A 14,235-nucleotide genomic window follows, 5' to 3' on the forward strand; every position below is an offset into this window, starting at 1 on the left:
GCCTCCTGCAAAGTACGGAGCACTCTCAGCTTCACCGAGTGCCATGGGAGCCCAGGAACACAGCACCTGGTGCAATGCAGGGCAGGGAGCACAGTTCAGGGCCTGTTGCAAACTTGGTCAGTGACTCCAATCTGTACCAAGACCCCCTCAATATCCATTCTGGGCACCTATAGCAAGTTCTGGCACTTACCACCACAAAATGCTTGTCTCATCCTGCCGCCCTTGACTAACTTCTGCATGTAGCACATGAACAGCAGGGTCAGGACCATAAAAGGGATACACTTAAGCGCTGCGGAGGAAGGCCAGAAGAGAAGGAAGACAGATAATCGGCTGCTCTCCGCCTTCTTAGAACACACTTAGAAACACTGTGGGGCAGGATGCTAGGGGCTCCTGGGCCATTTTGCGCTGCATAAGCAGAGCAGAATGGCTTCAAAGCAGCCATTGAAAGCCAGTGGGGGATTCACCCTGAAGAGGGGAATCCTCCACCAGTGCACAGCTGTGCCCGATGCCCAACTCACTCTCAGCGTAAGGGCAGAGAGAACTGGGGCGGGATGGGAAGTGGGGTGGAGAAGAGCTCCACTAGACCTGATCTTCCACTCATTCCCATCCCTGAGGAACTTCAGTTGGGGGCAGAAGTTAGAGCTTTCACCGCCGTCTGGATAGCTCATGATCTGGAAGCCAGAACTAGCAAGAGCAGTTAATCCGGGGTCTCTCCACATACACACGCACGCACACACTCAAGCAGAGCTCTGTTTAGCTGCAACATTTTTAGGTAGAGAGAGTAATCCCCTGTCCTTAAATGAAAGACGATAACTTTGAAACAAAAGATGGACGTTACCATACCATAGGCTGATAACAGGTTGCGCAGCGTAACTAAAATGAATTCTTCAGGCAGCTGCGGTGGTTCCAGATGATGGTGCAGCTCAACCATCACATTATTAAAATAGCAGCGAGCCAGCGTCACTAAGGTGTTACTAGCTGCCACTTTAAGTTCATTTGTTACTTGCTAAAAAAAAAAAAAGAGAGAGAGAGTGAGAGAGACTGAGGTGACTGAAGCCGGTTGCACTAGCCAGAGTTGTTTAGATGAGTCAAGTCCTTATTTCTGTGCATAAGTTGTGAATGAACCCAGCCAACTTTCTGTGGATAGACTCATTAGTCATAAATATTTATTGAATCAAAACAACCTTCAGCCTTTGAGTTGCTTGCAAGCTGCTTAGTTAGACTATTCATTATTAGCTCCTTGTGGTGGATGACTGGTCACCATAGTCACATGATATTTTGCCCCACCCTTCCCTAAGGAGGTAGTAAGACACAGACTGGGCAGCTTCAAAGATATTCAGAGAGCTTTGCTGGAATAAACTGTCCCCCAGAAGGAGACTGACTTCCTTTGGAACAAGAGAGAGATTTTTCCATGGGTTTTCCTGCTGGCCAACTAGATTCTAAATCCAATGCTGCTGCTTTTGGAGATAGCTCAGATTCTGTCTGTCTTAGGGTTTTATACTGCCACTTATCGCTATAGTATCAGAGCGCCTCCCACATAACATCAGTATCAAAAATGAAATCCCTAGTAGACTATGGGAAAGACGTGCTCATGAAGAAACCATAGGCCTGTCTCTGTGTCTGATATCATGCATCTCGGGTCCTGATCCTGCAAAGCACTTAAGCACATGTGTAACTTTCACATGTGAGTTTTTCCATCTTATGCATGTGCACAAGTGCTGTCTAGGAACTGGGCTTTGCTGTGGAGGAAGGTGTGGGCTTCTAGCAGAAGAATACATTTTCATTTCAGTATACAGTTTACCCCCCAACCCCTCCAAAAAAAGAGTTTTAATTAGTTAAAGCTTTGGATCCTTTGATTAGTAGCTCAGGAGAATTAACTTACCTGACTCTCTCTCATCTGGTCAAAGGCTAGGGTTATTATTTTGTTCACTAGCCTTCTCTCTAGGCCCCCGGTGTCCTGCTGTAATACCTTCTCCAGGACATAGTAAATGTCTACTCTGTTTTGCTGGGGACAAACCAGAAAAGAGAACAAACAATTGGGAAAAGTTTTTCTTGATGACCATACAGTAATTGGACAAATAAGCCCCTGCCCTAAAGAGCTTCTAATCCAAACATGAAATGATTAGCCCAAGTCTTATCATAACAGAGCAGGTCCGTGGCCAGGAAGAGAATCCATGTCTCCTGAGTCATTATCCAGAGTTCTATCCACTAGGCCACACTGACTCCTCAGCCAGCATTCTCACACAACTAATCCATTGGCTTAATTGGTGTAAAATACGCCATGCCCTTCACAATCACCGCATTTAGCAGCACTTCAGAAGCAGCTGAACAATTTACATGTTTTAATCTTTCTGCAGAGAAAAAAGCCAGAAGAAGCCTCCTTCACTGCCCCCTTATCCAGTTTCATTTATTGAAAACAAACAATAAAAATGAGCACCTTGCCCTTGCTCTAACCACTCCAGACAGAATTGGTAAATGTGTAATTACAAAATACCCAACTCCCACAGTAAGTCCTCAACAGCTCCTAGGGGAAATTAGCCCAGCAGTTAGATCTACATTGACAGTCGCACAGTTGAAGGTGTCTTTTATGAGGCCCATCAGTGTAGAAATTCACAGATGATACTAAATATTGGGGGAGTTTAGTATCAGCTGAGACGGAAAAAAATAAAGAGGGACACAGAGAAATTAAAAATCTGATCAGAGAACAAGATTCCTTTCAGAAAACTGCAAACTAGCACATCTGGAAAGGACGTAGAAGTAACTGACATAATGGGAGGGAGAAAAGTGGGAAGCAACGAGTGCCCTGGGGGTGACAGTGAAAAACAAAGTCAACGTTTGTTTTTCAAAGTATGCAAGGTGTGATGGCTACCACAAAGAGCCATGTGGGTTGGGTCTTTTTCACACAGGGATCATGGCACTGTTGGTGTCACTAGGCATAAATCTAGGTAGCTCGGGAGGGTGGAAGATCACAAGTGCCAATGAAGCCCTCCTGCTCAGGCCTCAATGAACCATTGTTCCTCCATGTTAAACACTTTGTGTAACCTAGTGTAACTTAATGTACTAATAGCTGCAAAAATGTAGTGTTAGCAGTTAGTTTTCGGCAACAGCACAAAGCAGGAAGACACCAGTTCCTCTCTGTTCATCTGAGGTGTGACTACATCTGGATTATTGCATTTTCTAGCACCACATTCCCAGAGAGATCAACAAATTGGAAGTAATTCATTTGAGAGCAAAAAAGAATGCACGGAGGTGGCAGAATTGACTTCTGAATAGAGCCCTGCAACCTGACTACAGGCGTCAGGGTCAGGTTGGATGAAAAAACACCTGACTCTCTTGGGCTCAGGTCAGGTCAGTTCTCCTCCATTAGCACATGGGATCGGCACAGCTGGGGGCAGTGTCAGAGGATCAAGCCATTGCTGCACATTACTGCCGCTGCGCCGGCCCCATGAGCAGGATGCAGTGGCAGTATCCGGTTTGGGGGGAAGGGTTGGGACCAGGATGGGAAATGATTCAACCCTCTCAGGGTGAGGTTAGTGGACTTGGGGCCAGTTCACGTTGGGCTTAAAAATTGGGCCCGAGCAGACCTCTACTTCCGAAGACAGACTGACAGAGCTGTCTATGGCCGATGCGGCCAAGGGATGACTGTGAGGGAGACATGATAATACCATCCACCTATCTGAAGGGTGTGAACACCAAGGAAGGAGAGGAATTTTTTAGTATAATACATTTAGGTAAAAGTAGAAGTAATGGGATTAAACTAAAAGAAGACATACAATTTAGACTTTAATAAAAAGAAAAAATGCCCCACCTGGGAGACAGGTCTATAAGGTTATGACACAGTCTTCCTAGGAAAACAGTGGAAGCTCAGTCATTAGGGGCTTTTTAAAATTAGTTTGGCCAAAACAGTGGAAAATGGCTGCTGGGAATGCTCCTGCGTTAGCAGGGAAATGGACTGGATGATCCAATAGGTCTTTTCCAGCTCTGTCTCCTGTGAGCCTGTAAACCTATGTGACCTGCATGCCAAGGTCATAAAGCCCTTTGGAATGTTTAAAGCCAATCAGATCTCTCGATTGGCTAAACATTCCAGTGGCGCTGCTTGAAAAGGGATGCTTCTGCAAACTGCAATCAGAACACACAGCTCCACTGGGGAGAAGCTCCTTCCATTAATTTTTAAATGTAAGGAGGATTTTTTTAATTGAAAATTGTCCCTGATAATTTATGAATACATAAGATCTATGTACTTCAAGTAGCTCTGGATTATGCAACAATTTTATTATTTAAAACCAAAAGAGATTCATAATTAATCGAGTAATTAAAATAATTAAAGTACTAGGAGGCCAAGACAAGCAGTTCAGGTCTGCTCATAAGGGCTAGTGGGGGAGGACAGATTGGGGGAGGGGCTGAATGGGAGTGGAGACACAGGGTTATGGGGGGAGGGAGGTTCAGAGCCACATAGTGATGGGGGGAGGAGGTGCAGAGCTACACAGGGACAGGGGGTGGTTGGATGGAGGCACAGAAACACATGGGGATGGGGGAGGGGGTACAGAGACACATGGGGATGGGGGTAGTGGGTGTCTGAGTGGGGTTGGAAGGACACATGTGGACAAGGGGTGAAAGGACCCATGGGGGTGCAGGAACACATGGAGACAGGGGCAGATGTGCCTTCCTGAATGGGAGAGGTTAGGGGTCAGCCAGGGTCTGCATGGGGGGAGCTCCCTAACAATTCCTCCCAGCCCCTCTCCAAAAAACTGTTCATATGTTTCCCATCCATACCCAGCAACCCTCTAAGTTCACACCCAGGCTCCTTCCCAGCAATTTACTTCCCTTTCCCTCAGCTCCTCCATCACCTCTGACTCCATCAAGCCTTTGCACTGTGGCTGAGAGGTGCCAGAAATATGGTTCTGTAGTGAGTTACAATAAATTGTTATTCAGAGTTCTGTATTAATATATATAGTAAGGAATCTATTTGTCAAAAAACATTTCCTGAATCCTTTTTGTTGTCTGTATTGATACAGACATACTTGCTGACTGGGATTTAGAAATAAATAAGCAAATATAACTTGAACTGATGCAATTATATTGTATATTTGCAGAAATGTGAAAATACTGTGTGCATCATTTTTAATTTTTTGTTGCAGAATTCCCCTACTAGAAAATATAGAGATAAGGTCCCTTCAGTGCTATAATCTCAATAATATGTCATCATAAGAAAGGAGTGTTGGCTAGGAATAAGAGCAGGGAGTCAGTTCACTTGGGTTTTAGTCACATTCTTTTACTAACCTGCTAAGTGGTGTTGAGCAAGTAACTTAATTCCCAGTGACACAAACCATCTGTAAATGGGGATCATGCCGACCATTCTCACAGGGTGCTGTGAGTCTGAATTCATTAGTATTAGGTAAGTGCTTTGAGATTTTTGGATGAAGATGCTAAAGAAGGGCAAAGTATTATTAAAAGAGATTACTGCAGGTCCTATAGTGTACTTCTACTATATGCAACCCATGTACTCCACTGTGTGTAAAAGGACAAGGCTCTCTTTACAGAGCATTATATCATCCTGATCTGCAATAACAACATTTTGCATGATGAGTTCATGCCTGAGGACAGAAGGGTGAATATTGATTATGCCTATGGTGTGCCAGGCCAAGTCCTATACTGAATTACCCCCATGCATAACCCCATGAAGTCAGGCAGAATTTGGTGTGGACACATGGAAAGCAGATTTAATTTCATGAAACTACCCTACCTCATCCTGTTGCAGGTTTTCTAGCAGAACGGTAACAACGATAGCCAGCTTGGTCTCAGCTATACAGGCAATCCTGAGGGCAATTTTGTCCTTATCTTGGTCATCCATATGTGCCAAGAGGGAAATAACCTCATTATAAACACCTGAAATTAAATAAAAGGATTCAGTTGGTTACCACTGATAGTAGAAATTGGTGCTGGCCTCTTTAATTCACTATCTAGTAAAGATTCTGCAGGTGTCCAAACACTGTGAGGAGAAGTAGACCTGGGAATCATGTAAATCCTCTTCCTTCCTCCTGATGACCAGGTTTGTTTGCAGAAGGACCCAGTGTGTTGGGAGGGAAAAAATAATGAAGAAAATTTACTCCTTTCAAGCAGATCCCCATGTAAAATAATCTTCCTTTCCCTCTTTACTATCAATTGATGAAGTTTGATAGCATACAGAATAATAATTTATGGGCCAAATTTTCAAAACTGGGTGCCTAAACTTCAGCTCCTAAATCCATATTAAGGCACCTATGCCCTGATTCAGCATCTTAGTCACATGCTTAACTCTAAGCCAACAAAGAGACCTAAAGTTAAGCACATGCTTAAGAGTTTTGCTTAGTCAGGGCCTCGTTTTCAAAAATCCTGAGCATCCAGGTGTCCTATTGGCTATGCTGGGAACTTGTGGGGGCTCAGTATCTCTTGAAAATCAGGCCACTTTTTTAGACCTCACTATGAATTTAGAAGCCTAACTTTAGGCCCCCTGTTTTGAAGAAAGCCTTTCATCTTATTTCATGGCAGTTTAAATGCTTGCAGAGAAAACTCATGGAACAGAGTTCATCCAGTTGCCTGTAGAAGTCATAAAGGAATTTTTCCCCATGCACAATTGGCTAGGTGTATGCTGTGAGTGGGGTGGGGTAGTTCTCTCCAACCTTCATCTGAAGCATCACGGATTGACCATTGCAGGAGATGGGACACCTGGTAGGGTGGACCAGTGCTCCAAGATGGGTCAGATAATCTGTTTTCTTAGATGTCCTGCTCATATGCTCAGGGTCCAACTGATCTCCAGAGTTGTGAGTGGGAAGGAATTTTCCCCTACTCAGATTGGCAGGGACCTTTGGGTGGGAGGATGGGGCACTGATCACCTGCTAGGATCATCTGGGTATATCTGACCTAATCAACTCTCTACCATTGCAAGGGCCTCAGGCATTGGTGGAACCTCAGTCTCTCCTGTCATCTGCCTATGGCACGCAACAGTTTAGTCTCCTAAAGACTGAAATGTTTTAGTCCAAGACAAGTTTTTGGATTCAGTGTAGGGTTGCTAGGTCAAATTTAATGGTTTGTGAAATACAGGAAGTCAGACTAGATGATCTAATGGTCCCTTCTGGCCTTAAACTCTATGAAACTATGAAATAGCTGATGTATTAAAAAAATCAGGATTTTATCTCCCATGTATCTCTTAGCTGTGGGCAGAAATTCTCCAGGAGCCTTAAGATTTAAAAAGAAATCTGAAATGCTGTATGTATCTGTCTCCATTGTAACAGCATTCCAAAGCATGAAGGAGGAACTAACAAGATTTCCCCTTCCCAGGAAAGGCTGCTTGACGTTAGGTGATTGCCCGTCCTTTATGCAAATTGCATCCGTCAGTTCTAACACCCAGATGCAAACTGAATCCTAACTGTAACCTACACTGCCCACCTAGTTGTAGTAGTGATAGTGTGGGATTAGGCGCTCTAGTGTTGCTAAGAAATGTGACCCCATGCTTTCTTATCCTGCATTTAAGATATTAACAGAGCTTCATTTAGACAGCCAGAGGAGAAGCCCTTCTGCATTTTTTGTTCTAATTTCCCCCATCTCTGATGGATTCCACAGTTAGATCTTGGCTCCACGGATGCAGAAGACACAAAATGAGGACCTATAATAAACATAAACAACTGGGACAAAAGAAAGAAGACCTCTCCCATAACATTCAATAGAAACTCAGATTCTCAGGAAAGTTTCCAGGTCCAGAGGCTGTAGGCCAACTCCTCAACTGGTGTAAATCAACACAGCTACAAGGAAGACAACAGAGCGACACTGGTTTACAGCAGCTGAGGTTCTGGTCATATAAATGGAGAACATTACAGCTAATCTATCTGTATGCCTATGCTTTCTGAATGTGTGTGTGAATATAGAATGGATACAGAAAATACAATGCTGACCCTTACCTCTGTCAGTTACCTCCTGCTGACTCACAAATTTACTCATGTTTGAATCTTTCCTCAACACTTCCTCCAGACAGTCCTTTCTCCACAGAGCTCCTGTACTGATAGGCAGTTGGCCTCTCGGTCTGTCATGGCCAGGACAGCCAGTGCAGATTATGCAAGCACTATTATGACATCAGTGTGACTGTAGCATACCACACAATCTGCAGCTCACCAGGTATGTGCTGTAATTACATGGACAAGATCCTCAAAGGTATTTAGGCTCCTAACTCGCACTCAAATCAGTAGCTGTTAGGAACCTAAATACATTTCAATATCTGGGCCCGTACATGTAAGCAGTCCAATAGGTGGCTACATTTGCTCCAGTGTAGAATTTCTCATTCTCCCTATATCATTTTGAATTTTGGTTTAGTCCTTCTCTCTGTTTGCCACACTTTCCAATATTGGTTTTATCTGAAAAACTGCTCCTGGTTGAATTTATATAAAATAAAAGCACCAAACAAAGAAAGAGAAGAAACTGCTTTGGAGAATGCACAGTGACCCTTGAGTGTGGTTGGTTGGTTTCCTTTGCTTTTTAATTTGCTTGATCAAAAAGCCTGATGAAACCTTATTGAACTGTATTACAAATATTGATTTTATGTTGTTTTACAATGAATTGAAATTTATACTTAATTTCCATGTCCTGCCAAACAAATCAACTAAATTAATTTTTATTGTGTTTAATATAGTGTGGTGTCATATGTATGGCCATATGTAGAGCCAACTCTTGATTCTGGAAGTGATGCTGCCTTTAAAGCATTCAGAATGACGACACTTTTTGCAGTAAGCCATATGGAAAAAGAATTCCAATTACATTTGTCCCTTGCTATGATTTTCAGGTCATTAAAAAACTTCTGATGGAGTCATATTGGCCTCTTACTATTCTTCCTATCTTTCCTTTGCATTGGTGGTTGTGCTTTTAATATCGTCTCCTTGAGAAACTGCCAGCTTTCCTGAAATCCTTTATGCCTTAGATATTTTCCACATTGGTGGCTACCTACCAATTCTCTGAGTATGTTAAAGTCTGTTTTTTGTAGTCCTTCTTCTATCATTCTCCTTCCTTTCCTTAGAATCATGAAGTCTATCATTCATGATCACTTTCACCCAAATCACCTTCACCTTCGCAACAAGCTCCTCCTTGTTGGTCAGAATCAAGTCTAAAATGGCTGTCCCCCTGGTTACTTCCTCCATTTTCTGAAACAAAGCATTGTCCTCACTACATTTCTGGAACTTACTGGATAATTTTGTGTTTTGCCATATTCCTTTTTCCAACAGATGTCTGGGTAGGTAAAGTCTCCTGTTATTAACAGAAATATCCAAAACACAAATCCTGATATTTGTTCTAGAAATGCCTCATCTCCCTCCTCTTCCTGATTTGGTGGTCTGTAATAGACCCCTACCAGGACATCACCTCTGTTTTTTCCCTCTTTTATCTTTACTCAGAGACTTTCAACTGGTCTGCTTCTCACCTCCTTCTGGACCTCAGAACAAGTGTAGAATGCAGTATTTCCTTTCTTTTTTTCCTGCCTGTCCTTCCTGACTAAGCTATAGCCCTCTGTACCAATATTCCTGTCATGAGATTTAGCCCATCGAGTATCTGTGATGCCAGTTAAGCTCAGTTATGACTGATGTACTAAAACTCCCAGTTCTTACTGTTTATTCCCCATTATTATTACTCCTTGCATTTGTGTATAGACATCTAAGATGTTAAGCAGATGCCTCCATGGATTTCCCTCTTGGTTCTCCTATAATTCTACTGCAATTTTCCACATCTACTTCTCCCCAAAGATCTAGTCCGCTATTAAGGTTACCTTTTCTCACCTGGTGCCTTTTTTCACCTGCCCCCTCTGAACTTAGTTTTAAGCTCTTCTCATAAGGTTGGTGAGCCAGTGCATGACGATGTTCTTCTCCTTCTTGACAGACAGACCCCATCTCTTCCCAGCAAACCTCCTTCCTGCAATAGCAGACCATGCTAGAGGAAGTCAAACCCTCCCATAGACCCATCTTCATAACCTTATTATGTGGACATACCTACCACCGAGTGTGTATTGAGCAGAAAGAACGAGGGGACTGAGTTAAACGCAGATGTCAAGTTCACATACTTCCATTTTCAGTGACTAATCTCTTAAACCAGTGGGGATGGCCACAGAACAAAAGTATTTCTGTAGATCAGCATGTGATTATTTGTATTGCATAATTACAATAGGCCCTCAGAGTGATATTTCATATTTCTAGTTTCAGATACAAGAGGGATACATTTATACAAATAGGATGACCACACTCAGTAGATTATATGATTTGTAATGATACCTTACAAGAGACCTTTTTCATGAAGCGTATTCCAGTTACATTATATATTTTTATAAAATCACATAGAGTGCAATGTCACAGCACCGCATTCCCACCAGCCCCCAGGGCTGGGGCCAGCACAGTGATCAGATCCCCCAAGCCCACAGCTTGGGCTGACACGTACAACCCTCTCCTGCTGTCCTCACCAGCACCTGGAGCAGAGCATGGCAGAGCCAGGGCAGCATCCTGCCCTCTGCCCAGCGAGGGACTGGAGGCTGGGCTTGTCTGCCGAACCCACCCTTCCAACTGGCACTGACCAGGCAATGGCTGGCTGTCTCAGGCCTGCGACCCCCTCATGCTTCTGGGGGGCAGGCTGAGGGATACAGCATGTGTGGCTGGGGTACCCCTTGCTCAAGGTGCAGGCTGGGGGTGCACACGGAATCCCAGTGGCAGCCCAGCTGTAGGGGCAGCCATGGTGGCAAGCCCATTGTTGGGCAGGTGTCTCTTCTGGAATGTTTTCATTCTGCACCTCCAATCCACCACCCACTCTCCTGGTAGCAGCGCAGCAATTACCCAAATGGCTGTTAACTGTGGCTGATAATTCCCCAAGGGGATCAGGGACAGACAGCTCTGCAGCTGAGCAGATTGGGGCTGGGCCCCTGCAGCAGATCAGAGCTGCCAGGGTCTCTCACCTCATCCACAGCAGGCATGCAGCACTGGCAGTGCTCATTTGTCCAGCTAGGAGAGAGGAGCTGGCCCAGGGGGCAGGGGAAACAGGGCCTGCTGGGCTCAAAGAGACTGACCTCGTCCAGAGCACATTCCCCAGCAATCTGCATGTGCAATTATTAGCAGGGGTCCGAGGGGGCAGAAGTATGGACAGAGCAGAGAGGGCTGGGAGGCAGGACATCTGGGTTCTGTGCTGAGCTCTGGGAGGGGAGAGTAGGGTCCAGGGGTTAGATCAGTGGCTGGGAGGCAGGATTCCTGGGTTCCATGCCCAGCTCTGCCCCCAAATCCATGTGAGTCACCCCCACTCTGGGTTCCTGTTACGGAGGTTTCATGTCACATGGGTGCTGCTGGGCATTTTCCAACCCCCCTGCGGGGCTGGGATCATATTTTGCGAAGCCTGGGGCACTCTGAGGCTGGCAGGTGCTGGAAAGCCATGGCAGGGTGCGACGGGTATGGGCATAGGAGAGCTGCAATGCAGAGTCTGGGCTGCAGGGGGCGCACAGGCTGAGAGTGCCTGACCTGGCTGGTGCCCCTAGTGCTGCTGAGAGGAACTGCATTTTCTCCCTCTGCCTGTCTCCCAGCCAGGGCAGCCCCCAGCTGGGCTGGGAAGCAGCCGCCTGCCCTCCCCACCCCTCCCGTGAACCAGCCAGGGGCATGGGGCTTGAAGAGGTGCTAGCCTAATGTGGCCTAGGCCAGGCCCAGATGATCACAAACAGGGTGCACCCAGCCAGGCCATCCCTGCGCCAAACCTGGCTCAGCCCAGGTCCCAACCCACATCTACATGGCCAAGTCCAGCCCCCGTCCTCTGGGGTGGAGCGGGGCAGCTGGAGGGGAGGATCAGGAGGAGGAAGCAGCTTCCAAAGCAGCCCACGGTTTCTCTGTTAGTCAGCACGAGGCTGGGGCTTGGAGACTAGCAGGTGTCGGGGTACCTGTGCCAGTGGCCAGGAGCTTTCCGTTGGCACATGGCTCAGTGGCACTAGGAGTGGCTCCAACGGGCTGGTTTGGAAGCCCACCAAGGCCCTCTCCCGAGAGCTACAGGAGCAAGGCTCTGTCTACACAAACAAGGTCAGCTCCCAGACTGCTGCACTGGGCAGCACAGTATGGAGAGAAGGTGACCAGCCCTCTGTGCAGAAAGAAGTGGTTCGGGACTATTTAGAAAAACTGGATGAGCACAAGTCCATGGGGCCGGATGCACTGCATCCGAGGGTGCTAAAGGAGTTGGTGGATGTGATTGCAGAGCCATTGGCCATTATCTTTGAAAACTCGTGGCGATCGGGGGAGGTCCCGGATGACTGGAAAAAGGCTCATGTAGTGCCCATCTTTTAAAAAGGGATAAAGGAGGATCCGGGGAACTACAGGTCAGCCTCACCTCAGTCTCTGGAAAAATCATGGAGCAGGTCCTCAAGGAATCAATTCTGAAGCACTTAGAGGAGAGGAAAGTGATCTGCAACAGTCAGTATGGATTCACCAAGGGCAAGTCATGCCTGACTAACCTAATTGCCTTCTGTGAGGAGATAACTGGGTCTGCGGATGAGGGGAAAGCAGTGGATGTGTTATTCCTTGACTTTAGCAAAGCTTTTGATACTGACTCCCGCAGTATTCTTGCCAGCAAATTAAAGAAGTATGGGCTGGATGAATGGACTATAAGGTGGATAGAAAGCTGGCTAGATCATCGGGCTCAATGGGTAGTGATCAACGGCTCCATGTCTACTTGGCAGCTGGTTTTAAGCAGAGTGCCCCGAGGGTCGGTACTGGGGCCAGTTCTCTTCAATATCTTCATTAATGACCTGGAGGATGGCGTGGACTGCATTCTCAGCAAGTTTGCAGATGACACTAAACTGGGAGGAGTGGTAGATATGCTGGAGGGTAGGGATAGGCAACACAGAGACTTAGACAAATTAGAGGACTGGGCCAAAAGAAACCTGATGAGGTTCAATAAGGACAAGTGCAGAGTCCTGCAGTTAGGACGGAAGAATCCCATTCACTGTTACAGACTAGAGACCGAATGGCTAGGAAGCAGTTCTGCAGAAAAGGACCTAAGGGTTACAGTGGATGAGAAGCTCGATATGAGTCAATAGTGTGCCCCTGTTGCCAAGAAGGCTAACGGCATTTTAGGCTCTATAAGTAGGGGTACAGCCAGCAGATCGAGGGACGTGATCATTCCCCTCTATTCGACATTGGTGAGGCCTCATCTGGAGTACTGTGTCCAGTTTTGGGCCCCACACTGCAAGAAGGATGTGGAAAAATTGGAAAGAGTCCAGCAGAGAGCAACAAAAATGATTAGGGAGCTGGAGCACAGGACCTATGAGGAGAGGCTGAGGGAACTGGGATTGTTTAGTCTGCAGAAGAGAAGAATGAGGGGAGATTTGATAGCTGCTTTCAACTACCGGAAAGGGGGTTCCAAAGAGGATGGATCTAGACTGTTCTCAGTGGTAGCAGATGACAGAACAAGAAGTAATGGTCTCAAGTTGCAGTGGAGGAGGTTTAGGTTGGATATTAGGAAAAACTTTTTCACTAGGAGGGTGATGAAGCACTGGAATGGGTTACCTAGGGAGGTGGTGGAATCTCCTTCCTTAGAGGTTTTTAAGGTCAGGCTTGACAAAGCCCTGGCTGAGATGAATTAGTTGGGGTTGGTCTTGCTTTGAGCAGGGGGCTGGACTAGATGACCTCCTGAGATCCCTTCCAACCCTGATAGTCTATGATTCTAAGGCGCGGGCATTACCCAAGGGCTGCCATTGCTGGGGCTAATGGGGCAGCTCTGGGCACTGATGGGCAGGCTGCTGCCCATGGTGCCACACAGCACCTGGGGGGAAAATGGCTCTGCCCAACGGTACAGGTCAGCAGCTCTCATCAGGCAGTAAAGCGGAGTGCCCCAGAGTGTCCTGTCCCCCAGAGAGTCCCTACTGTCCCTCACCAGCCCCACAGAGCACCCTGCTCCCCTATCAGCCCCACTGAATGCCCTGCTCCCCACCCACTAACAGCTCCAGCCCCATTACCTTGTTCAGCTCTTTCTGGTACTGGGGCATCTTCTTCAGCATCTGGGACAGGTCCTTGATGTTGGCCTGGAGGGAGGCGGTGGTGAGATCCCAGCCCCTTCCAGCGCACAGTGCCCCCTAGAGGGCAGAGACCTCGCCTGGGGCCAGCCACAGCAGCCTAGCCACGCGTGGGAGCATATCTAGGGTATGCGCGGGGCACATATGGGCGTGTCAGGGGCGGAGCTGAGCGTGCTCACTTGGAGATGTCAGCGATG

At 46.6% G+C, this 14,235-nt stretch overlaps 1 protein-coding gene across 1 annotated transcript; it reads right to left on the reverse strand.

Moving 5' to 3' along the window:
- Positions 1-23: 23 nt before the first annotated feature.
- LOC115640169 (maestro heat-like repeat-containing protein family member 2A) lies at positions 24-14,222 on the reverse strand. The gene is made up of 6 exons (XM_030543000.1): positions 14,218-14,222; positions 13,982-14,047; positions 5,744-5,886; positions 1,883-2,005; positions 844-1,006; positions 24-289 (listed from the first exon to the last, which is right to left on the reverse strand). The coding sequence occupies exons 3-6, from the start codon at positions 5,849-5,851 to the stop codon at positions 168-170; spliced, it is 516 nt and encodes a 171-aa protein (XP_030398860.1). The 5' UTR covers positions 5,852-5,886; positions 13,982-14,047; positions 14,218-14,222; the 3' UTR covers positions 24-167.
- Positions 14,223-14,235: the final 13 nt, after the last annotated feature.

This window comes from Gopherus evgoodei, unplaced genomic scaffold (genome assembly GCF_007399415.2).
Source record: "Gopherus evgoodei ecotype Sinaloan lineage unplaced genomic scaffold, rGopEvg1_v1.p scaffold_224_arrow_ctg1, whole genome shotgun sequence".
Taxonomy (NCBI): Eukaryota; Metazoa; Chordata; order Testudines; family Testudinidae; genus Gopherus; species Gopherus evgoodei.